Source organism: Arabidopsis lyrata (genome assembly GCF_000004255.2).
Source record: "Arabidopsis lyrata subsp. lyrata unplaced genomic scaffold ARALYscaffold_8, whole genome shotgun sequence".
NCBI lineage: Eukaryota > Viridiplantae > Streptophyta > Magnoliopsida > Brassicales > Brassicaceae > Arabidopsis > Arabidopsis lyrata.
In genome coordinates, this window is record NW_003302548.1 from 11,906,019 (window position 1) to 11,932,808 (window position 26,790).

Genomic DNA, 26,790 nt, shown 5'->3' on the forward strand with positions numbered 1-26,790 from the left:
GAAAAAAAGTCCCCAGGCTCCCGCGAGTTTGTCCATCATTGTGTATCTGGTTTCTGGATCCGTCATTGACTTGCTTACGTAGTAAATTGGCTTCTGCTCCCCGCGGTCTTCCCGAACGAAGACTCCACTAACCGCATGGTTTGAAACCGACATGTACAAATAAAGTTTTTCATCCACTTCTGGTTTGGACAGTAAAGGTGGAGTGGTTAAGTATGCCTTAAGCTGCCCAAAAGCTTCTTCACACTTCTCATCCCAAAGGAATCCTTTGTTTCCTTTTAGAATTTGGTAGAAAGGTAACGACTTATGTGTTGATCTCGAGATAAAACGATTCAAAGCCGCAATCCGCCCAGTCAACCGTTGTACTTCCTTGAAGTTTCTTGGAGATGGTATGTTCAGAAAGGCGTTAATTTGATTTGGATTGGCTTCAATCCCTCTTTCTGTCACGATATAGCCAAGAAATTCTCCGGATGGGACTCCAAATGTGCACTTCGCCGGGTTCAGTTTCATTTGATACTTATTGAGAATATCAAAACATTCCTCTAAATGCTTAACGTGATCTTCTTTCTTTAACGATTTAACCAACATATCATCTATGTAGACTTCCATTGTTTTCCCGAGATGATGGTGGAACATTTTATTAACCAACCGTTGAAAAGTTGCCCCTGCATTTTTCAAACCGAAAGGCATTACCTTATAACAATAGATACCACTATCAGTGATAAATGACGTTTTTTCTTGGTCTTCGGGGTTCATCATTATTTGATTATAACCCGAGAAGGCGTCCATGAATGTTAACAGCTCATTCCCAGCGGTGGATTCTACAAGTCGATCTATATGCGGGAGCGGGAAACTGTCTTTGGGACATGCTTTATTGAGGTCTGTGAAGTCGATGCAAACCCTATCTTTCCCATTCTTCTTCTTGACAACGATAGTGTTTGCTACCCACTCCGGGTATTGCACTTCTCTTATGGACCCTAGTTTCAAAAGTTTATCTACTTCGTCATTTACTATTTTTGCTTGCTCCACTCCGAGCTTCTTCTTTTTTGTTTCACCGGCTTGAAGCTTGGATCCACTATTAGTTCATGACAAATTATGCTTGGATCTATGCCGAGCATATCTGCCGCTGACCATGCGAATGATGTTATGTTTTTTCTCAAAAGTTCGATCAAAGCTTCTTTTATTTGGCCAGTCAAAGTTGCCTGTAACACCCGCGTCCCGCGATCCTAAAGGGGGCCGGTTTGTTTTAGGGAAAACTAGATCATGGTCGAGAAAGACCAATGAATAAGTTAACCCAAGGAAGGAATGAAACGTTTAAGTCATGAAAGGGGTAGATGACTTAGACTGTTTCGGGATAATCTAGTGATCATGGAGAAATGATCTTGGAAAGATTAGGAATGGCGAAGTCAAGGCCGAGAAACGGACCAAAAGACTTAGCCGGAAAGAACGGACAAAAGAGTCCGAGTTAATCCAGCTAGGTGAGCTTGACAAGCTGGACGAACTAGCTAGCTCAGCTAGGTGAGCTAAACCAGCTGCAGGACTAGCTAGCTCAGCTGGGTGAGCTGACCGACAGCTCAACCGAGCTCGGTGAACTGATTGAGTACTGACCTAGCTGGGTGGTCCAGTCAGCTAACTCTCGAGCTGGTGGACTGTGGTAGCTCGGGATGAAGAGGTTTAAGGTCGAGCGGTTACCGACGAATGGTTACCTTTGGCCAAAGGGTGGATAAGGCAAACGGTTACGACCGGAAAGACGCAATCTTCCGGAAGGGTGCAATGAACGGAGGTGATGTTTCGGAAACACACCCATTCGGCCCCTATATAAGGGAGGACGTCCAAGGGCTTTAGGATAATCCACATACACTTCACAATCACCATCACAACCCAAACAGGGGTCCCAAAACACTCTACGAAGTGTTGGTCGAAAAGGGGGTGCGGCTCGGCGAGTATCTCCGGAATCGGAATGGATTCTTGGAGCCTCGACCGAACTGATGCGTATGCTACCTCCCGATCCAACGGTTCGATAGAATGTATTGAGGGATGGATGGGATGGACCGATCGTCTTAGAGACGGATCGGATCGGACAAACTGATCGTCGTACGGATGGATCGGATCGGAGAAGAAGACGGATCCGAATAGACCGTCGTACAGACGGATCGACCGACCGGGATAGGCGGATCGATCGTCGTGTCAACAAGTTGGATCGACGTATGACCGGATAGGTGTACGATCAGATAAACGGATCAAGGTTTAGATCGGCGGATTGATCGATCGTACCGATCGGCGGGATGACCGATGGTACGTATCGGAGATCTTGTCGAGGGAACATGGCGGATTACATGATCGAGGATTCGATGGGAACCGCCGAAGGGTTCGACGACTTGATTGATGGTTCGGGTCGATAGCTCGATTATGGGGTCGATGGATCGTCCGTTCTATGAATCATATCGTCGAGGGAAGGACACGAAAAGGAAATGGATCGGCAAATCTAAGATTGTCAATATGGAAGTATTGACGAATCCAAAGATAGTCCGATAGATGATATGGTTAACGAGAAGTTAATCGGGAAGGCGTATAAGGGAAAGGTGTTCGAAGAAGCACGAGGATAAGTGCAACCAAACACACCCAAGGCTCGCCCATGGATGCAATCTCACTGGTAAAGGGAGTAAGCACCGAGAATGGGTATGTGACGTGGTTCACCATGTAAGGATCTAATATCGCGGCCGCCTTCATGTATCAATCGCCATGGCCAATGGTGAAATCGATTAGGAATCGGTAACACCAATGGTGACTCGACGGATAACCAACGGGAAAGTCCACGGTGAGAACCGGTGGACAAAACAGATGTTAGACCCACGAGCAAACCAAAGGCCGATGGACGAATGATTTCATGGGCTAGCCTACGATAATCCGATGGGTGAATCCACGGACCCTTGGGTGTGATAATGATATTGTTCGGATCGCATGGATGGATCGGTAAGCCAAAGGCGTTATTACCACCATGGACCGGACGGGTAAACGGTTAGTAGACCATGGGCGGTCGTAGTGATAAACGACCGGATCGGAAACATGGATGGTTCGATAAGCCGAGGGCTTGATCGTCCACCATGAAACCAAAAGGGCGTACGTTTGGAGGACGGATGGACCAATGAGCCAAGAGCTTGATTCGGCCACCGTGAACCAAGAAAAACGTACGATCCCCAATCTCTATCGTAGGGACTTAGACCAGTGGGGTTGGTTGGATGAATGGCTAAGTAACGATAGAGATTGGTCCATCAATACACGATTGGTTAAGAATCGTTGTACGAATGGAATAAGGCGACGAGAGGGCTAAGAGAAGGATCAATAGACGGATCGAAGAGGAATCAAATCCGCATGTAGGCCAAGGTATGTAAACGCATCTAACTTATTAGTTAAGATAGACGTTTGGGAATTGGCCGTTGGATTAGGGATACAAAGAATATGCAATCGTTAGACTTAGAATGGTTAGCGAACAAATTGCATGACTTGGCCGAGTTAACGATCGATCTAAAGTCTAAGGGACAAAGATGATCAAACCGGTACAAGGTTTGGTTGGAATTAAACCAAGGGTAGAAAGACTTCCGCTGGGTACTAAGAAAGCGATTACAGAAGTAAGCCTCGTAAAGGCAATTCTATGTTAAATCGCGAAAAATATGGAGGTTCTGCCGGGAAGAGGCACAAACGTGTGACCATGGTCACCGGACGCCGAGACATCCGGGACGGGGTCTCACATTGCCCCAATTCGAATTTTACGGTCCGGTTTGTCTTCTTCCAACACCACTTCAATTACTACATCATCTTTTTTTCTGCCCGCTAGGAAATTTTGTTCTTAGTCCCTCTTTTGCGGGCTTCGTTAATTGCTATTGAATCTTCATATGGTGGCTAGCTAGATAGCATGTCCGTGAAGCTTCTTGATCTCCCCGAATTGTTTCCACTCCTCTTGATGTTGGAAATTTGATACATTGATGATATGTAGAGGGGACTGCTTTCATTTGATAAATCCAGGGAGTCCCGAGGATGATGTTGTAAGCTGCGGGCTTATCGAACACAACGAAGTCCACGATCTTCGATACCTTTTTGGCAAGGACCGGTAGCTTGATTGTCCCAAGAGACACGGCTGACTCACTTGTGAATGCAACTAATGGAGACGGAGGTCCTACTATGTCCGCCCGACTAATTCCCATTCTTTCTAAGGTACTTAAAAAGATCAAGTCGACCGAACTGCCTGTATCTATAAGGATCCTTGATACTTCAAAGTTGGCAACGTCTAGGGTAATGACTAGGGCATCATCATGAGGTCTTTCGAGGTGCCGCGTGTTGGTGTCGGATCCCGCACCAGAAGTACGAGACCAACCAAAGATTGCCACGTAATCAAGATAATGGCCCATAAAGGATGAAGCCCATTGGACCCGTGAGCCGAAGGGACGGTCGAAGTGGTTGTCACCATTTCGATAATCCGAAGTGACTGTACTGTGACACGAGTTCGGTATAGAAGGACACGGGTAAGTCGGTTCAAGGACACTTGGGCCAAAAGAGGCGAGGCCCATGAAGATCATAGTCAACTCAAATTCAAACGTTGAGCATTAAAGCCGAAGAATCAAAACGGACACATTTAAGAAGAAATAATTGTACTTAATTACTCGTTTTAATGTCGTTTATCTATGTATAAATGTAGAGGCCAATGGCCATGTAAAGGGGATCTTCCTCTCAAGAGAGAAATACTATAGCAATTTTCGTATCAATTTATAAGTTTTTACATAGTCATTTTTGTCCCTCAAGAATAATCTTTCCCACTTAACAAAATACTTGAGTGTGTGAATCCGACATCCACATTTTGGCGCCGTCTGTGGGAATTTAAGTTCTTGAGTGGTCAGATTTTTTCTTTATCACACTTCCGAGATAAGCAACAATGTCCGGAGGAGACGCTGCTGAGACATCATTGGCCGAAACCCTCAAAGCTATGCAGCAAACCATGTTGGACATATCACAAAAGTTCTCGGATGTGGAAAAGGCCGTCGATACGTTGCAAACATCCCAGGTATCTCTTAGTCAAAACGTCAATACTATACAAACTCGTGTTCGCTCTTTAAGTGCAGGAAACCCGGTGGGAATCCGAAGAGGGATATTCAACTCGCCAAGTTCCGCTGCACGGAATGAAACCAGCGGACAAACAACTCCCGGTGCTACTAATAATGTAGCTCAGACGTTGGAAGAAGAGACGCAGCTCGGGGATGAAGAACAACTTGCAGCTCAGTACGAGCAGGAGAACCTCGACCAGTTCGAGACCATGAGGAAGGTTAGCCAGGAGTTAAAAGAAATGAAATCAAAATTTCACCAAGCTACAAGTTCAGAGCCAGACATCAATCGAGTCATTGAAGAAGCTAGGCGAACACCTTTCATCTCGCGAATTGCGAGTTTGAGGATCAAAGATTCCCGGAAACTCAAATTGGACCCTTACAGCGGATTGGAGGATCCAAAAAGCTATCTCGCAGCTTTTCTGATCGCTGCGGGAAGAGTCGAATTGGATGAAGCTGATGAGGACGCAGGCTATTGCAAGCTGTTTTCGGAGAATCTATGTGGCCAAGCTCTAATGTGGTTCACCCAATTAGAGCCGGGTTCGATCAGCAATTTCGACGAACTATCAGCCGTATTCTTAAAGCAATACTCCATCCTTATGGATAAAAGCGTTTCAGATGCCGACCTTTGGAATTTATCGCAAGGATCTAACGAGTCACTTCGAGTTTTCATCACCAAGTTCAAAGGAGTACTGTCAAAGCTCCCAAGAATCTCGCAGTAATCAGCTTTATCTGCCCTACGAAAAGGATTGCGACATGATTCAAGGTTTAAAGAGGACTTAATACTTCATAAGCCAGACACAATTCAGGATGCACTCTTTCGCGCGAACAACTGGATGGAGGTCGAGGACGAAAAAGAAAGCTTTGCCAAGAGAAATAAGCAAGAAAAGCCAGCAATCACCGCCCCTGCCAGGAAGTTCGAGCATAGGGAAAGCAAAGGACCAAAGAAGTTTGGGTCGCAACCCTTCAACAATTCCGTCGGGAAGCAATTTCAAGGGAAAGGAAGATCAAACACTTGGGTCCGTGATGAAAGTCTATATTGCGACATTCATAAAGTAACCGGACATTTAACCAAGGATTGCAGCGTTCTTAAAAAGCACCTCGCAGAGCTTTGGGCTAGTGGCGATCTTTCTAAATTCGATATAAAAGATTTTGTGAAGGAATACCACGAAGCAAAAGAAAACTCCAAAGATCAAGATTCCAAAAGACCAAGGTTATCCAACGAGGAAGAACCAAGGAGTTCGAAGGGTAAGATCAATGTGATTCTAGGAGGTTCCAGATTTTGCGGAGATTCAATAAGTTCCATCAAAAAGCATAGGCGAAATGTCTTACTAAAAGCAAGTTTGAGCGAAGAAATTGATTTTCAAGGTGCCCCAATATCATTTAACGAAGAAGGAACGCGGCATCTCGAAAGACCGCATGATGATGCTCTAGTTATTACTCTTGATATCGCTAACTTCAAAGTATCAAGGATCCTTATAGATACAGGCAGTTCGGTCGACTTGATCTTTTTAAGTACTCTAGAAAAAATGGGAATCAGCCGAGGAGACATAGTAGGACCTCCATCTCCATTAGTTGCGTTCACAAGCGAGTCGGCGATGTCTCTCGGAACAATCAAGCTGCCAGTCCTTGCCAAGAAGGTATCGAAGATTGTGGACTTCGTTGTCTTCGATAAGCCCGCAGCTTACAACATCATCCTCGGGACTCCCTGGATTTATCGAATGAAAGCAGTCCCCTCTACATACCATCAATGTATCAAATTTCCAACATCAAACGGGGTGGAAACAATTCGGGGAGATCAAGAAGCTTCACGGACGTGTTACTTAGCTAGCCACCGTTTGAAGATCCAATAGCAATTAACAAAGCCCGCAAAAGAGGGACTAAGGCAAAAACCTCCTAATGGGCAGGAAAAAGAGGATGTGGTAGTCGAAGTGGTGTTGGAAGAAGACAAGCCGGACCGGAAAATTCGAATTGGAGCAACTTTGACTGGCCAAATAAAAGAAGCTTTGATCGAACTCTTAAGGAAAAATAAAGCATCATTTGCATGGACAGCAGCGGACATGCCTGGCATAAATCCGAGTATAATTTGTCATGAACTAAACGTGGATCCAAGCTTCAAACCGGTGAAACAAAAAAGAAGAAAGCTTGGAGTGGAGCGGGCAAAAATAGTAAATGATGAAGTGGATAAACTTTTGAAAATAGGGTCCATACGAGAAGTGCAATATCCGGAATGGGTAGCAAACACTGTCGTTGTCAAGAAAAAGAATGGGAAAGATAGGGTTTGCATCGATTTTACAGACCTGAATAAAGCATGTCCCAAAGATAGTTTCCCGCTGCCGCATATAGATCGACTTGTGGAGTCCACCGCTGGAAATGAGCTGTTAACGTTCATGGATGCCTTCTCGGGTTATAATCAGATAATGATGAACCCCGAAGATCAAGAAAAGACGTCATTTATCACAGATAGAGGTATCTACTGTTACAAGGTAATGCCTTTTGGTTTGAAAAATGCAGGAGCAACTTACCAACGATTGGTGAACAAAATGTTTCACAATCACCTCGGGAAGACTATGGAAGTCTACATAGATGATATGTTGGTTAAATCATTGAAGAAAGAAGATCATGTTAAACATTTGGAGGAATGTTTTGATATTCTCAATAAATATCAAATGAAGCTGAACCCGGCGAAGTGCACATTTGGAGTCCCATCAGGAGAATTTCTTGGCTATATCGTGACAGAAAGAGGGATTGAAGCCAATCCAAATCAAATTAACGCCTTTCTAAACATGCCATCTCCAAGAAACTTCAAAGAAGTACAACGGTTGACTGGGCGGATTGCGGCCTTGAATCGTTTTATCTCGAGGTCAACAGATAAGTCGTTGCCTTTCTACCAGATTCTAAAAGGGAACAAAGGATTCCTTTGGGATGAGAAGTGTGAAGAAGCTTTTGGGCAGCTTAAGGCATACTTAACTACTCCGCCTATACTGTCCAAACCGGAAGTGGATGAAAAACTTTACTTGTACGTATCAGTTTCAAACCACGCGGTTAGTGGAGTCCTGGTTCGGGAAGACCGTGGGGAGCAGAAACCAATTTACTACGTGAGCAAGTCGATGACGGATCCGGAAACCAGATACGTAATGATGGAAAAACTCGCACTCGCGGTGGTAACTTCGGCTCGGAAGCTGCGTCCATATTTTCAATCCCATCCGGTTGAAGTATTAACTAACCAACCACTCCGAACAGTACTTCATAGTCCAAGTCAGTCCGGACGTTTGGCGAAATGGACGGTGGAATTAAGCGAGTACGACATAGAGTTCAAAAGCCGGATCAGTATGAAGGCTCAGGTCTTAGCAGATTTCCTGACCGAACTACCAATACCTGGAACGATAGAGCAACCGGAGAACCAAACTTGGAAATTACACGTAGACGGGTCTTCAACAAAACAAGGATCCGGAGTGGGAATCAAGTTGGAATCTCCAACATCAGAAATTCTAGAACAATCATTCCGATTGTTATTCGATGCTTCCAACAACGAGGCAGAATACGAAGCCCTTATTGCCGGACTTCGACTAGCACAAGGAGTTGGAGCTAAGGAAATATTGGCTTATTGCGATTCGCAATTAGTAGTTAACCAATTTAATGGAGACTATGAGGCCAAAGATTCAAGAATGGAAGCGTACCTCGAAGTGGTAAAGGATTTATCTAAGAATTTTTTGAAATTTGAATTAATCCGCATACCTCGGGGAGAGAATACAACTGCGGATGCACTTGCCGCATTGGCGTCAACATCAGATCCCGGGTTAAAGAGAGTTATTCCAGTAGAATGCATTTCAGAGCGAAGTATTCAAGACAACAAAGAAACTCTCGTCATTACAAGATCTCGAGCAGCGGCACGCGACCGCGGCGAACCAGATATCGAACCGCCTTCCAACAAACGGAGGAAGTCAAGGGGATCAAATACATCTAACAAGGAACCCGTTGCCTCAGTTGAAGATGTAATTCCAGAAACAATATTAGAAACCGAACCGTTAATTGAGGAGGATGTTCTTGAACCAAACGAACATCCCGAGCCAGAGCCACGAGTATTTCACAAGGTTGACCAAATTCCGGCTAAAGACTGGGGGGCTGACTGGAGGGAGCCAATAAAGCACTACATCGTGACAGGTGAGCTCCCAAAGAATAAATGGCAGGCCAGGAAAATGAAAGTCGTTAGCGCGAAATTTTGTCTGTCGAAGGATACGTTATATAGACGAGGTGTCAGTGACCCTTACCTATTATGCATTTTTGGGCCCGAAGTCGAAATCGTCATGAGTGAGGTGCATGAAGGATTATGCGGGAGTCATTCATCAGGAAGAGCTATGGCTTTTAAAGTTAAAAGAATGGGGTACTTTTGGCCCACTATGATCACAGATTGTGTTAAGTTTGCCCAAAGATGCAAGCGCTGCCAACTCCATGCGCCATTAATCCATCAACCGTCGGAGTTATTCTCCTCCATTTCCGCCCCATACCCGTTTATGAGGTGGTCAGTGGACATCATTGGACCATTGCACAAATCAACTCGAGGTGTACAGTACCTTTTAGTCCTTACGGACTACTTTTCGAAATGGATTGAAGCTGAGGCGTATGTTGGTATCAAGGATTCGGCGGTGAAGACCTTTATTTGGGAAAACATTATATGTCGACATGGAGTTCCGTACGAAATAGTCACTGATAATGGACCGCAATTCATTTCACACGAGTTTGATGCCTTTTGTGCGGACTGGGGAATTAAAGTTAGTTATTCTACTCTACGATATCCGCAAGGAAACGGTCAAGCTGAAGCCGCGAACAAGACAATATTAAGCAACCTCAAGAAGCGCCTAAATCATCTAAAGGGAGGATGGTATGAAGAACTCCAACCCGTCCTGTGGGCCTATCGTACAACCCCTAGGCGACCTACAGGAGAAACTCCATTCTCTTTGGTTTATGGTATGGAGGCGGTAGTACCAGCTGAACTCAATGTGCCCGGACTTCGTCGAACAGAAGCACCGTTAAATGAGGAAGAAAATTCAGCAATGCTTAATGATTCACTGGATACCATAAATGAAAGGCGTGATCAAGCTCTAATTCGGATCCAGAATTACCAACAGGCAGCAGCCCGGTACTATAATTCTAAGGTTAAAAGTAGGCCGTTCTTCGTGGGAGATTATGTATTAAGGCGCGTCTTTGACAACAGAAAAGAAGAAGGTGCCGGTAAACTCGGTATTAATTGGGAAGGACCTTACATCGTTACCGCAGCGGTTCGGAACGGTGTTTATAGGTTGAAAGACTTAGAAGACAATCCGGTCAAGCGACCTTGGAATGTGATCAACCTAAAGAAGTTTTATGTTTAAAAACTACATGCATTGTTTATGTACATGAACTACGGTTCGGCTTGATCCCGAAATGGGTACGTAGGCAGCTCGAAAACGAGTTCAGCTATTAATAAAATTTTTGTTTTATTTCTTTATTAAAGGAAGAAGGTTCGGCTATGCGAACATACAAGAGATTGGAAATAAAGCGTTTATTCAAAAAAAAGAAAGACGAAGTGTCCCACATCGTACACTTCGAACTACGAAAACCTTGTTGACGAGCAGAACACTTCAACTCCTTGACCAACAAGATCGAGGATTGGCATCATGCAGTCCGGAATTCGAGCAAAGTCTGAAATTCCAAGTTCAATCCACTCTCCGGGGTGAGATTCAAGGATGTGAAGATCTCTTGACACCGTAGTAAGCCTGCGTTGCATCCGGTTAATCCTCTTCCGAAGTCTCCTCTTTTCCGACATAAGCTTCCGGTGTTGAAGCTCGAGTGCCTCTATGAACGCCGTCGCTGTTCCTTGGTCTCTGATTGAGAGATCTCTGATCAAAGCACATGGGGCTCGGATCTGAGATCTCGAGAAGCCGCGAAGTGGAGGAGGCTGCCTGCTTGGCTCATTTGGAACATCTTCGTTTATCATTCCGATTCTGGTGAAGTCGGGCATAGATTCTGAACAGCGAAGATTGAACTCCATACCTACTAAAATGAAAAGAATGGTGAGGAGTAAAGGGAAATTGAAACAACAATTTATAGAAAAGTCATATCCCTAACAAGCTGCGGATTCTATCCAAAGAATAGAATGATTCGCGGAGAGATTTATGCCCTCGAATGGATCCTGCATTAAAAGACGCATCTCCAAGAATATTTGGAAAGAAAGGAAAGTAGCAAATATTTCCATAAAATTAACAAGGGCCGAAGCCCATTACGAGTTTTTTAAAAAAAAAGAGAAGAAGTGAAGAAATTAAAGAACATTTATGGGAGAGGCTCAGAAACAGGCTCCTTCATCGCCGGTTTAGTCTTCGAAGTGGACGCCTTGTTTTTGGCATCCACTTCGGAACGATCGTGAACGCGTTTCCGGCAGTTGCTGGCCTCCTCCTCCAAGTCCTCTTCCTCTTCACTGTCGGATGGAACGGCGAAGACAGGAGCATTCACGGGACCCGGGACTCCTCTAGCACGGAGATACATCCGAAGCATCTTCGGGATCTCAGCAACGGAATCGAAGTTCCGCCACTCCCATTGAAAGGGATCACTCTCCAAAGCCCGTATCTTCCTTTCCACCCGAGCGATACGAGCCTCGAGCGTCTGCCTTTTGAGTCCCAGCCGCTGCCTCTCTTCACACAGGCGACGGTGCTTGTCGGCGACCTAGCATAAAAGTGAGTGAATAAGGCAAAACAAGAAGTTTTAAGTCAAAAACTTTAATATTTACCTTGTCGATAAAATCGCAAGCCTCTTTCTTCTCCTTCGGAGGAAAGTGAAAGACGGCGTGAGGGAAGAGAACGCCGGCCGGTTCAAAGCCGTCGCCGGACAAGAAAAGTGGGCTGCCGGGATCGATGGGGGCTACTTCTTCGTTTTCCATTCTTAAAATATTTCTCAAGTGAGATTCTATAGTCATGTTTAATAAAGCCTAGAGGTAGGTAAGCCTTTATTTATAATGATTTAGGGTTTGTCTTGAAACCATAAATCCATTAATGGTAGCGTTTCCGAGTGGGTTAAACCATTTTTGGAAAATCGAGAAAAGGCAATTATTGCATTAAAAGACGAGCCGTTTTCTTTAAGAAGGGAAAGAGCAACCGTCGCATTAACTGCAAAAGTTTCTAAGGCCCAAGCCCAACAAGTTTACCGAGTTGACTAAACCCGAAGTGGGGAACTCACTTTAAGCCGAGCTCAGCTCTCGCATTTTAAAAAAGGTCTGATCAGCCTAAAAATCTCGAAAGCATTGCCACAAGGCCACAAAAGGTTAAAAGCGGACTTTGCAAACCCGCATATAGTTTTAACCAAACCCCCTTGGGTCACAACCTAGAAAGGTTTAAAAGCCTCCTCAGGCAAATATCTTGTTCAAAAGAAACAATAAAGCCTCCTTAGGCCAAAAATAAATTAAGTCTTAAAGGGACAATCCCCAATTTAAAGTGGACACAGCCACTACGGAGTGATCTCCACCCCGGACTCCGGCTCAGCAACCAAAGTTTCATTCACCTCCTTGACTGGTGCTTGATCGGATGAAGCTCCCTGACCACCCTCCGCGGTACAACCAACCACCGGAGTGACCTCTGGTACCATAGGAGCTGCGGGCGGGACAACGTCTTCCGTCTCACTTAAGCCTAGAAGTAATAATTCCAATCAATCAAAGGTACAAGGTAAGAAAAAGGTAAGCCACAGGAGCCAAGCGTTACCTGCCCAGTCTAAACCCGATTCACTTATAGGAGGTGATTCAGTAAAGAATGCCTCGAAGTCAAGCGGGTTGAAGGCCGAAGTGGGAAGAGCTGCCAAGCGACTCCGTTTTTCAGAAAGGTTAGTCGACAGCTCGGTCCTTTCTTGCTCCTCGGAGAAATCTGCTTCATGGATTTGGTCCAGCAGAATCAAGTCGCTTTCGTGCTCCTTGATGTCTGACTCCAAGTCCGACCTAGCTTTCTCGGTTTGCATGAAGCGAATGGCCCCTTGGATCAATTCCATCCCGCGTCCCTTAACCTCTTTTCTGGCCTTCGATGCCGACCTTGCCAACTCAGAATCACGCAACTTGGCTAGCGCCTTGTACTTCGCGTCAAGCTCGATAAGTTGGTTGTTCAGGGTGTCGGCGGTTGATTCGGATTCGTGAAGTCTACCCTGAACACCAGACAGTTCGTCCTGGAGTTTGTAATTCTGGTCATAGTAGTCTTGCAGTTCCCCCTTTACCTGCGCCAACTCCGACGTCAACCTATCAACCTTATCCTCCAGATCGTGCTTAGAGCCAGCAGAAGAGTTGAGGTCGGCCTCAAGAGCTGAGAATTTCTTCTTCCACATGTCAATCTCCTTCTCCCGTCTAATGACCAACCCTTCGTAATGTTCGATCATGTCGTTAAATTCGCTCTGAGCCTGGCATTATACATGAACCAGGGATTGTGAGTCAGTTCGCAGAATGGCAATGCAAAAAAAAAAAAAAAAAAAACGGAACTAACCCGAGATGAGTGATGCGCGTGAAGCAAATAGCGTTCACGAATCGCAGGGCGCCATTTGTCGAAGTCAGGCAGGATCGAGCCCGATCGGGTCTTGAAGCATCGGAAGACACTGCCCTCTTTCTCCATAGCTGCGAAGAAGGAAGAGTTGTAAAAATTGGAATTTTAATAAAGACAAAAAGTTGAAGTATGTAAATCACCAAACCTGAAAGCGATTTGACTTGAGGGACAAGAGCAGGTTTTAACCTCGAGGAAGCATCTCGAGATTCAGAATCTCCCTTTTTCGGAGACGCACTCCGGGCAGTCTTTCCACTATCAGGATGGGAGGAGGAAGACATATCAACCGGACGTGGAGGACCCATTGGTTCAGGAGGAGGAGATGATCGAGGTGAGCGGTCAGTCCGGGCCCTCGACTTTTCCCTCCGCGGAGAAGAATCGCTGCGAGAGGACTTGTCTCTCTTCCGGCGAACCAAGTTCTTAATTGGTTCGTTACTAAAATCATCTCGGGGAGGACGAGGTGAATCATGGCGAGGAGATTGAACCCTCCGAGGAGAACGTGAGTCGCGACGATCGCGACGAGGAGTTAATCTGAAGGAAGCGACAGATCGAGCTCCCTCGGTGCTGCCGTCATCAACCAGCAAGGTTCTACTGTAGTCCTTCTTGTCTATAGAAGTCGCGAGGAACTTTTTCTTCTCTTCACAAGCCTCAGCCATCGGCTTGGAAAGCAACTTACGCTTGGCCGCAAGGGCCCGAGATGACATTCCCTGAGTTGAAGGAGGGGGAGGAATTTGGTGAAGATGACCAGGCGGACTCATCTTGAGTCTGTGGTTAGCTTCTAGGAATCGTTCAAGAGTGAAGGAATTCCAAAGGGTTTCCCCTTCAAGAATTATTTTGAAGAATTCGATGAACTCTTCAGATGGGAGGTTGGAAGCGATGAAAGCTGCGAAATGAAACAACGGTGTTAGTCAATAAAGATAAAGAAACAACCGGGAAAGATACGGGCAACCTAATCACTACCGGGTTTCGCAGACCACTTCGAAGGGAGAAAATCAGCGAGATTTCCAATCAAAGCGGGGGTTTTCTTAATTAGAAACCAAGGATGATGCCAATTTTCATCCTTGTTCGGAAGATGTGAGATGATGTTCCTGTTGGCGTTAGGATATGCTGAAAAATACCCCGTTTTCTTCGATGAACTTCTCACGCTCAGAAGCTCATTTAGTTCAGTAACTCCGATGACATAACCGGCCTCCGCCGCAATTGTTATAATTCCAAGAATAGTACGGAGAAGATTGGGGGTCAATTGAGGAAGAGCGATTTCAAGAGCCGCTAGATATAGAACTAGGGCTTCGGGAAGAGGAAAGGTCAGCCCGCAACCCTTGAAATAAATCTCATACACACAGAAGTAACCATCGCGATGGTTCTCTGGGGATTCTGTGGGGGAAGCTATTTGTGCTTCCGCCATAATTTCCGGCGGAATCCGGCAAAGCTCTTTCAACCGTTCGAGGGATTGAAGAGTACAAGTGGACCTATAGTGCGGACCGGCAATATCATCAGAGCGGGTGCACTCGTCATTGCTAGAACGCCTCTCATCGAAAGACGGAGACTCGGGTCTATCGGAATCAGAAGTCATTGGGAAGAAAAAAAAATTCAAGATCCGGCGAAGAAGGGTTTTTGGTGAAGGAACGAAGAGAGAGGTTTTGATTAAAGTACAAAAGTAAAAGAAGAGAGTAATGGTGAAAAGAAGTTACCTCAAGCTAATGATGAAACCGCCTCGGAAGTCGTGTGGGAAGTGGGAAGGTTTTTTCCGTTTTAATAGTAATTAATCAATATACGGTCATAATGATGACAGATGTCACTCGGTTAAAAATGGCTAGTGCCGAAATTAAAGGAGTGATGAGATTTTCGGCGGGAAATCAGAAAGATTCTCGAGCGCAATCTTTGGCCACTTGAGCATTTAAAGTCTTCCGAATTGGAATAGCACTTCGAAGAACTTGGGGGGCTAATTGTTGGTGTCGGATCCCGCACCAGAAGTACGAGACCAACCAAAGATTGCCACGTAATCAAGATAATGGCCCATAAAGGATGAAGCCCATTGGACCCGTGAGCCGAAGGGACGGTCGAAGTGGTTGTCACCATTTCGATAATCCGAAGTGACTGTACTGTGACACGAGTTCGGTATAGAAGGACACGGGTAAGTCGGTTCAAGGACACTTGGGCCAAAAGAGGCGAGGCCCATGAAGATCATAGTCAACTCAAATTCAAACGTTGAGCATTAAAGCCGAAGAATCAAAATGGACACATTTAAGAAGAAATAATTGTACTTAATTACTCGTTTTAATGTCGTTTATCTATGTATAAATGTAGAGGCCAATGGCCATGTAAAGGGGATCTTCCTCTCAAGAGAGAAATACTATAGCAATTTTCGTATCAATTTATAAGTTTTTACATATTCATTTTTGTCCCTCAAGAATAATCTTTCCCACTTAACAAAATACTTGAGTGTGTGAATCCGACATCCACACCGCGTTTCTTCTTCATTAAATGATATAGATGCACCTTGAAAATCGACTTTTTCGCTCAAGCTTGCTTTAAGTAGGACATTTCGTCTATGTTTCTTGATGGAACTTAACGAATCTCGACAAAATTTGGAACCTCCTAGAATAGCATTGATCTTACCCTTAGAATTCCTTGGTTCTTCCTCGTTGGTTAACCTTGGTTTTTTGGAATTTTGATCTTTGGAATTTTTCTTTGCTTCGTGGTATTCCTTCACAAAATCTTTTATATCGAATTTGGAAAGATCTCCACTGGCCCAAAGCTCTGCGAGGTGCCTTTTAAGAACGCTACAATCCTTGGTTAAATGTCCGGTCACTTTATGAATGTCGCAGTATAAACTTTCAACACGGACCCAAGTGTTTGATCTTCCTATCCCTTGGAATTGCTTTCCGACGGTACTGTTGAAGGGTTGCGACCCAAATTTCTTTGGTCCTTTGTTCTCCCTGGGTTCGAACTTCTTGGTAGGGATGGTGATTGCCGGCTTCTCTTGCTTATTTCTTTTGGCAAAAGTTTCTTTTTCGTCCTCTACATCCATCCAGTTGTTTGCGCGGAAGAGTGCATCTTGAATTGTGTCTGGTTTATGAAGTATTAAATCTTCTTTAAATCTTGAATCATGTCGTAATCCTTTTCGTAAGGCATATAAAGCTGATTGTTGTGAGATTCTTGGGAGCTTTGACAGCACTCCTTTGAACTTGGTGATGAAAACTCGAAGTGATTCATTTGATCCTTGTGATAAGTTCCAAAGATCGGCATCCAAAACGCTTTTATCCATAAGGATGGAATATTGCTTTAAGAATATAGCTGATAGCTCGTCGAAATTGCTGATCGAACCCAGCTCTAATTGGGTGAACCACATTAAAGCTTGGCCGCATAGATTTTCCGAAAAAAGCTTGCAGTAACCTGCATCCTTATCAGCTTCATTCAATTCGACCCTTCCAGCAGCGATCAGAAAAGCTGCGAGATAGCTCTTTGGATCCTCCAATCCGCTGTAAGGGTCCAACTTGAGCTTCCGGGAATCTTTGATTCTCAAACTCGCAATTCGCGAGATGAAAGGTGTTCGCCTAGCTTTTTCAATGACTCGATTGATATCCAGCTCCGAACTTGTAGCCTGATGGAACTTTGACTTCATTTCTTTTAGTTCTTGGCTAACCTTCCTCATAGTCTCGAACTGGTCGAGATTTTCCTGCTCGTATTGATCTGCAAGTTGAGCTTCATCTTCGTGCTGTGCCTCTCCATCCAATGGTTGAACTACATTATTAGTAGTACCAGGAGTTGTTTGTCCGCTGGTTCCATTTCGTGCAACAAAACTTGGCGAGTTGAGTATCCTCCTTCGGATTCCCACAGGATTTCCTGCACTTAAAGAGCGAACACGAGTTTGTATAGTATTGACGTTTTGACTAAGAGATACCTGGGGTGTTTGCAACGTATCGACAGCCTTTTCCACATCCGAAAACTTTTGTGATATGTCCGACATGGTTTGCTGCATAGCTTTGAGGGTTTCGGCCAATGATGTCTCAACGGCGTCTCCTCCGGACATTGCTGCTTATCTCGGGAATGTAGTAAAGAAAAATCTGACCACTCAAGAATCCTCTGTCCCCACAGACGGCGCCAAAATGTGGATGTCGGATTCACACACTCAAGTATTTTTATTAAATAGGAAAGATTATTCTTGAGGGACAAAAAATAAGAATGTAAAAGGCTTATGAATTGCTACAAAAATTGCTATAGTATTTCTTGCTCAAGAGAGAGATCCCCTTTACATGGCCATTGGCCTCTATACTTATACGTAAAACGACATTTAAGTGGCTAATTAAGTACAATTATTCCTTCTTAAATGCGTCCGTTTTGATCTTTTGCTTTTAATGCTTAACGTTTGAATTTGAGTTGACTCTGATCTTTATGGGCCTCGCCTTTTGGCCCAAATGTCCTTGAACCGAATTAACCGTGACTTTGATGTCGGACTCATATCGAAGTGCAATCACTTCGAATTCTCCTTATGGTGATAACCACTTCGACTGTTCTTTTGACTTGTGGGTCTAATGGGCTTTATCCTTTATGGGCTGTTACCCTGACTACGTGGCAATCTTTGGTTGGTCCTGGACCTCTGGTGCGGGATTCGACACCAACAACCACCGGAGAATAAGTCTCCTCATAATCGATTCCGGGTCTCTATGAGAATCCTTGTGCTACAAGCCGTGCTTTATAACGAACAACTTTACCGAGTTCGTTTCTCTTACGCACAAAGACCCATTTATGGCCCACTGGTTTGACATTGAATGGTGTCCGGATGATCGGACCAAACACATTCCTGAGTTTGAGACTCTTTAACTCCACGTTTATGGCTTCTTTCCATTTTAGCCAGTCTGTTCTATGAGTGCACTCTGTGATAGACGTGGGTTCTAGATCCTCTTGCGTGTTCGCAATATCAAGTGCTACTTTGTATGCAAAGAGTGCATTTAAGTCGACTTCTTTTCTGTTCCATTGGGTTCCAAACATGTTATAATTGATAGAGATCTCATCGTTATCGATCTCGTCAGAACCTAGAGATTCGGCGTCCCGAACCTCTTCTGGTGGTTCATTAGAGTGAGTCTCAGTGCACGCTATATCTGTTCTATTGGGAATCCCGGTTTCAACAATTGCACCTTTCTTTGATTTCCGTGGATTCTTGTCTTTGGAACCTAGAGGTCTGCCACGTTTATTTCGTGATGCAGACTCTGTAGCAACTTAAACTTGTCCCGTTGGGACAGTGATTCGTACTGGTGCATTACAAGCTGGTATGTACGATTTGGTTACTTTGTTCGGGTCAGCAAAGGAATCTGGCAATTGATTAGCTAGCTTTTGATAGTGTATAATCTTTTGGATCTCTGAATCACATTCTAGAGTCCGAGGATCTTGCCAATTTAAGGATGTTTGATTCCATGATAGCTCTTTGACCAGCTTGTGTTTCTCTCCACCCAATGTTGGATATACCGATTCATCAAATTGGCAATCCGCATATCTGGCCTTAAATAGGTCTCCAGTGGTCGGCTCGAGATAATTGATGATGGTGGGAGAATCAAAACCAACATATATTCCCATCCTCCTTTGAGGTCCAATTTTGGTTCTATGTGGTGGAGCAATGGGTACATAGACTGAGCACCCAAATGTTTTGAGATGGGAGATGTCTAGCTCATGACCCGTTAGTAATTGGGATGGGGAATATCTATGCTCACTAGATGGTCGGATGCGTATTAATTCAGCAGCATGTAATACTGCATGTCCCCAAGCTGAGACCGGGAGCTTCGACCTCATGAGTAATGGTCGAGGAATCCATTGGATTTGTTTAATGAATGATTCAGCAAGGCCATTCTGAGTATGGACATGTGCCACAGGATGTTCAACGGTCACCCCCATGGCCATACAATAATCATTAAACGCTTGGGAAGTGAATTCACCAGCATTATCAAGACGTATAGTCTTTAGTGGGAAGTCTGGAAAGTGGGCTCGTAATCTGATGATTTGAGCCAACAACCTAGCAAAAGCTTGGTTCCGAGAAGACAATAGGTAGACATACGACCAACGGGTCGAAGCGTCTATTAGTACCATGAAGTACCGGAATGTCCCAGAAGGTGGGTGAATGGGACCACAGATGTCTCCTTGGATTCTTTCCAGAAAATGTAATGTCTCTTTGGACACTTTTACTGGTGAAGGCCGAGTGATCAACTTCCCTTGGGAGCAAGCTATGCACGTGAGGTGCTGAGGGAAGACTTGGTTTTCTCGAAGGGTGTGTCCTTGAGAATTTTGGATTAATTTACGCATCATGGTCGTACCGGGATGACCAAGCCGGTCGTGCCAAATAGTGTAGTCTTGGAATCGGCTTTGAGAGTAGGGATGTCAAATGGGCTTCGTGACCATGGGTAAGACCAGTCCAAATTATAATGGTCCGGATTTGGTCACACCCAAATTCGAAGCGGTCCATATGGGCTAGAAGCCCATTTACTCCACAAACAAATGGGCCGAACCCATCTGGACATGGGCCGTCCAATAAGCCTTAAAAATTAGGGTTACTAATTTGGAGAAAATTTTTTTTCTTGATTTCTTTAAAAATTAGGCTTTACACTGACATTTTCACTCCAAAAAATATTTTTACAGTTTTGGCGGAAAAATGTGATTTTACGATTTGGCGGAAAAATGCAATTCTTCGATTTTGAGAGAAAATGTGTTTTTCCGGTTTTGGTGGGAAATCGAAAATTATATTATTTGGGACCCATGGGCTGTCCAGTTGGTCATGGTCTTATTTGGGTTTGGTCTTAATTGGACACTGTCCTATTTGGTCTTATACTATCATGGTCCTATTTGGTCTTGGTCCCATTTGGACAGACCCATTTGGACCTAGACAGCCCAATTGACATCCCTATTTGAGAGCATTATTAGCCTCAATCATACTGACCTTAGCATAGTAAAGGCCAGTAGATATTGCGGGTATAGTCTCGAGGACTTGTTTATGGCCAAGTGTGATCTTAGTGATCAATAGGGATTCTTTGTTTCCTTCACCCTGGGTTTCTATGTGGAAACCATTAAGTCTGATATCTTTAAAACTTAAAAGGTTTCTTTTTGAGCTGGGTGAGTATAATGCATCTGGAATGTCCAGATGTGTGCCGTTTGATAACAACACAAGCAAGTGTTCAGATGATAGAATCAATCAAGGAGATCTGAGATCTCGTAGTCCATGGGATCGGTCGGCTCGGTGGTGTTGTCGTCAGCATCAACTTGCTGGGCCATGTTAGCTTCAGCAGGTGCTTTCCCATGTTTCTGATACAAATCGCAATGAAACTTGGGAGTACGACAGTTCTTTGTCCAGTGATTGAACAGACCGCATCTGGTGCAGGCAGATTGATTGGTTGGGTGGGCAGGGCGGTTTGGTTTAGATATACCACGGCCCTTACCGGAACCATAACCGAGGTTATGTCGGTTGCCACGTCCATTTCCGCGTCCACGCTTTCCACGTCCATTCCCATGCCCACTCCCACGTCCACGGCCACAATCTGAGGATCTGTCTTGCTGGACATAGTAGGATTCTTTTTGGGAATCTGGTACTGGAGCCGATCCTGGGGGCCTCTGGGCACTGTTCCTCATTAACAGGTCATTGTTTTTCTCTGCCAAGAGCAAACAGGATAACAAATCTTCGTACAATGTATGTTTCATTGCACGATATTGTTGCTGAAGCACAATATTTTGGGTATGGAAGGTGGATAATGTTTTCTCGAGGAGATCATTATCAGACACCTCTTCACCACATAGTTTCATGATTGAAACTATCTGAAAGAGTTCGGAGTTGTAGTCATCCACAGATTTGTAATCTTAGAACCGGAGTTCCTTCCAGTCAAACTATCTTGTGGCAAGAGCACCGTTTTCTGGTGATCATACCGTTTTTTCAGGGCCACCCAAAGTTCGAGTGGGTTCTCAAGAGTGAGATATTGCTGTTTGAGGCTCGCGGCCAAATGATGGCGGATATGAAATATCGCCTGGGACCGGTCTTTATCAGATGCGGTGTTATCCGCTTTGATACACTCACCTAGTCCCTTTGATTTGAGGAAAATCCTGGTGTCCAGGGCCCATTCGAGATAGTTTTCACCCAAGACCTTGAGGGCCTCGAACTCGACTTTCTGAATGTTTCTCATCTGAAAACATGAAATTGATTTCATTAGGGGTTTTATTTAGGGGTTTCTATTTGAGGAAACTTTATATTTGAGGAAAGTTTTTAATTTGGGAAACATTCTAAATGAGGAAAGTTTCTATTTTGGAAAACTTTCTAAATGAGGAAAGTTTTCATTCTGGGTCATTTGCTATTTGAGGAAAGTTTCTAATTTGAGAAACTTTCTAAATGAGGAAAGTTTCTATTTTAGGAAACCTTCTAAATGAGGAAAGTTTCTATTTGAGGAAAGTTTCTAATTTCAGGAAACTTTCTAAATGAGAAAATTTTTTCGGGAATCGTAAATTTTTTAAGGATACGGTTTAATGGTTTAAAGTTGAACCGAAATATTAGATTCCGGTTTAGGGATTTTTGGTTGGGGTTGGGCCGAATTGATTTTCGGTTTAGAATAACCGGTTTACCCAGATTGAGATCCGGTTATTATTTTCGGAACCGGTTTGATAATCGGTTTAACCGATGAACCGAATTGATATTTGGGTTTAGGAGTTAACCGAGAATGATATCCGGTTTAGGGAATACACGAAAATTGCGGTTTTGGATATAGAAGCGGTTGAGCCGCGATTTTACAAAAGTAAGCGGTTGAGCCGCTAGGTTTCAATCGGTATTAGGGTTTATGTTTCGATGATGAGAACGATTTGAATTCGCGATTGTAGACATGCGGTTGAAAACGTTTGAAAAAACGCATTAGGGTTTTTGTTTCTCTTTGAGGAAAACAATTTGAATTTTGCGGTTTTCAAACGCAAAAACGTTTTTAGGGTTCATGCGATTTTAGGTTTTGATTTCTATCAATTTATGCATGCAATCAATCATAGAAATAATCAATCTAAACAACCTAAACAACCTCAATCAATCGATTTATATTTTAGGAATTTCGGATTTGATTTGATTTAGGTTTTAAGGTTTCAGCCATGGCTAAGTGTTTTCGAGTTTGAGAGTTAGGTTTAAGCAATAACTTTTCTAACAACTTAAACGAGTCAAGCAATCGAATCATACAAGCAAAAGCAATCACTTAATCAATAATTATCCGTTTTTAAGATTTCGCTTTGCATTAGGTTCAAGTTCGATTTTTGGTCTTTAAACTTTTAAAATTTCGTTTTTACTTTTCACCAATTGGGGTTGAACGGATTGAACCGGGAGCTTAAGACCTCGGTAACACACGCTGGGATGAACAGTACCGACGGACAGTGTCGATGAACAGTACCGATGAACAGTACCGATGAACAGCGTCGATGAACAGTGTCGGCATGAACAGTGTTTTGCGATTTTTAGGGTTAGGGTTTTTAAGAGCAAACTCGTGCTGATAACGTGTTGTAAAACTTATGGTTGTATCTTATCATTCCATGAATAAAGATACATATATATAGATATATAAATCTAGGGTTTTAGAATACATAATGAATAACCCTGATGGACTTATTGGCCCGGTTATAAGTCCAATAACCAATATGATGTATTATAACACTCTTAGGTAATTCTTCAAGGGTTTTTAATTTTTTATACCCAAAAAAAACGTCGCTTTACTCAACTACAAAATCAGCAATAACCACACAAATCAATAATCAAAATAAAAGCCCATCGAAACTTAAAAGATTTACCATTTGCTTACCTTATCCAAATCTGCTCCCACTGACTCTTCCTTCAATCTTCTCCTCTGTAATCTCTCTTCACAATCCCAAAAAAATCTCACAATCGTTTTTTTTTGCTTCTCTCTTTCAATGGACACCTCTCTCTCCCACCACGGATCTCTCTCCTTTCTCCCGTCGCGCCGCAATTCCGTTAAACAAAACCGCGGCGGCGATTGCGTTTTTCTCCCCTCGCGTCGTAAGGTCCGGTACGATTCGTTGGTGGTGGTTGCGGCTACGTCTTCGGGACAGAGCATCGACGCGCCTCTGGTTCCACGCTCGGCTCAGGGAAGGTTTCTAAGTACCGTCTTGGTGAAAAAGCGGCAGCTCTTTCACTTCGCCGTCGCTGATTTGCTTAAACAGCTTGCCGATGATAAGGAAGCTTCCTTATCTCGTATGTTCCTTAGTTCTGGTTCCGATGAAGCTTCTCTACACAGGTTCCTTTAACCACAATTACTAGTGTTTGTTGTCATTGTGGAATCGCCAAATTGTAGGAAACAAAAATCTGTAGAATAGTTAAGAAACATTGGATTCTTTGATTTTAGTTTACAAGTTTTTGTTGCCACTATGGAATTGCCTAATTGTAGAAAAAAATTTCTTGAATCTTTGGTTATATGATTTTAGTCAGTAATCCAGAAATTATGCTAATCAATGGTTTACAAGTGTTTGTTACCACTATGGAATCGCCTAATTGTAGGACAAAAATGTCTTTAGAAATGTATATTTCTGTGATTTTAGTCGTTAATCTTTGCATAAGAACGGATCAATGAATGTTAAATCGATTATATTCGTCAGTGAATTCCGCTAATTTCCAGAGACTTTTATCATATGATTTTGACGAATTCAGCTTTGGTCGGTTCGATGTTCCAGTTACTTCCGTTTTGCAGTTCATAATTTGGCGCTGATTTCAATCAAATGTTTTGCAGAAGGATAGCTCAACTTAAGGAGAGTGATTGCCAAACAGCAATTGAAGACATAATGTACATGTTGATCTTGTACAAATTCTCAGAGATAAGAGTGCCTCTTGTTCCAAAGCTTCCCAGTTGCATTTACAACGGAAGACTCGAGATCTCGCCTTCAAAAGACTGGGAACTGGAGTCAATCCATAGCTTTGACGTTCTTGAACTCATCAAAGAACACAGTAACGCAGTCATCAGTTTACGAGTGAATTCGAGTTTGACTGACGATTGTGCAACAACGGAGATAGATAAGAATCATCTCAGTAAAGTATACACAGCATCGGTCTTGTATGGATACTTCTTGAAATCCGCTTCTCTTAGACACCAACTCGAATGCTCATTATCACAACACCATGGAAGTTTCACCAAGCAACTGAGACATTACATTTCTGAGTTCGATCCCAAGATATTGCAGAGATGCGCAAAGCCAAGGTCACATGAAGCAAAAAGCCTGATAGAGAAGCAGAGCTTAGCTCTTTTCGGTCCTGAGGAAAGCAGCAAAGAGAGCATTGTGACATCGTTTTCTAACCTGAAGAGGCTGCTTCTTGAGGCTGTGGCATTTGGTACGTTTCTATGGGACACAGAGGAGTATGTAGATGGCGCGTTTAAGCTCAAGGAGAATGAGAATGCAGAGGAAGAAGAAAATAGCAGTGTATGAAGTATGAACCAGTTTGCTAGAAAACTTGAATATCTTTTTGGTGGACATTGCATATAATATATAGAGAGACGAAAGATTAAAACAGGGTCAATGGCTATATGAAATTATTTTTGTCTATGTAGTTATATGTATAGTGTATTCGTGTATAATGGATGATTAATAGAGGGATTGGTTTTGTCATTTGTTTTGTTGTTGTAGTATCCTCTCTCTTCCTATTTGTCCATGAATATATTGCAATTTCAGAGGAAAAGAAAATAGTGAAAACACTTTTATTCTGGATGTCACTCATATTTGACCAGTTTCTCATCTCTTTGTTTTGCTGAACACAAGTGGACGTGACTAGTGTTTCACTTGTGGACGCATTTTAGTGGAATGGATAATAAACAAAAAAGAAAAAGAGTGAATTTGTGCAGAGATATAAATAGGACATCTAATTAGCTAATCGGTAATAGACAATTTTGTCTCAATTTTGTCTCAGACAAATAAAAATTAAGCTTTATTAATAGTCCTTAACTTTAAAAGGATTACAAGAAAACTAGTTAGTTACAGAGTTAATGTGCCTGTGATAGCGCCATTGATATTTAGAGAAGAAAAAAAAAAATGGCAGTTTCTAAATATCTGTTGTAGAAGTGACATTTACGCGGCCATAGAAAGAAGTAGGAGATTTATATTAAATGCAAACTGACGGACTGTCTTCGATTCAGAACTGTTAACTACCCGAAAAAATCGGGTATCCTTCGGGTTCAGGTATTTTATACCCGATTATACCCAAATATCACTAAGATATTGATAAATTTAAAATTCTATTGATCTTTTTCTTTCTTTAATAAGACTTTATATATTGACACTTCGATTAGCATTTGAATTAAGAATTACTTTATGCAAGAATTCAGACAATCTCCGACGTATCTTCAGTTCCTTTAACAACTTCAATAAATTTGGTTTTGTTGACATATTTTCTCAACATAAAAGAAAACAATATTACCTGGTATTGAAATAATGTTTTCTGTTTGTTGGACAATATAAACAACAAAATACTCACACATTATATATATGTAGTTTTTGTTTACCATAAGCGGGAAAATTCCCGTATTTTACACTAGCTTTTTAGTTTGAATTGACACTAATAAGTAAAATTTTGAATTATTCGTAAAAGATTCGAAGTGATAAGCTATTACAAGATTGTTATTTGACTCATACTATTTGGATAAGTGCAAAAAATACTAGTTACCCCAATTTTCTTAACTATTGATTGATAGAATTTTACTTAAATTTAAGTTTTCTATTAGCAAGCAAAACATAAAAGATAAAGGTTTTTCTATACAAAACAAATTGGCAAGATGTTTAAGTTTTTAATGAAAATGACATTTTTTTCAAAATACTAAAAGACATTTTTTTTTTCTTTCAAATACTAAAAGACATAAAAGTTGTTTATATATAGTATTGTAAGGCATATGTACTAAAAGACATATGTATTTATACATGACTATAAAACTATCAACCAAACTTACAAAAGTATTAAAGGCTTATCGTTCAAAACGACAATCTTTGTTAAAAAAAAACCACACTCTTGAAACAGATGGAGTAATTTAAAATAAAAACTGTAAATTAAAGTTTATAGTTTCTTTGACTATCATTTATAAGAAAATATGTTTGATAAAACATTAACTACCATGTAACATAAGTAAAAGCTCATATAAATATGCTACTCCTTGACTTTAAAACATCAC

General features: G+C 42.8%; 1 protein-coding gene across 1 annotated transcript; it reads left to right on the forward strand.

The window, feature by feature from the left end:
- The first annotated feature begins 23,425 nt into the window (after positions 1-23,425).
- Positions 23,426-25,240, forward strand: LOC9301728 (UV-B-induced protein At3g17800, chloroplastic). Its single transcript, XM_002863861.2, has 2 exons — positions 23,426-23,880; positions 24,370-25,240. Exons 1-2 carry the CDS (start codon positions 23,537-23,539, stop codon positions 25,058-25,060), a joined length of 1,035 nt encoding a protein of 344 aa, XP_002863907.1. The 5' UTR covers positions 23,426-23,536; the 3' UTR covers positions 25,061-25,240.
- The last annotated feature ends 1,550 nt before the right edge of the window (positions 25,241-26,790 follow it).

Excerpts from the sequence above, each read along its gene's own strand:
- LOC9301728 (XM_002863861.2), top strand. The coding sequence starts at position 23,537 with ATGGACACCTCTCTCTCCCACCACGGATCTCTCTCCTTTCTCCCGTCG. Across the intron at positions 23,881-24,369 it reads GATGAAGCTTCTCTACACAG|AAGGATAGCTCAACTTAAGG; the intron begins GTTCCTTTAACC and ends AATGTTTTGCAG.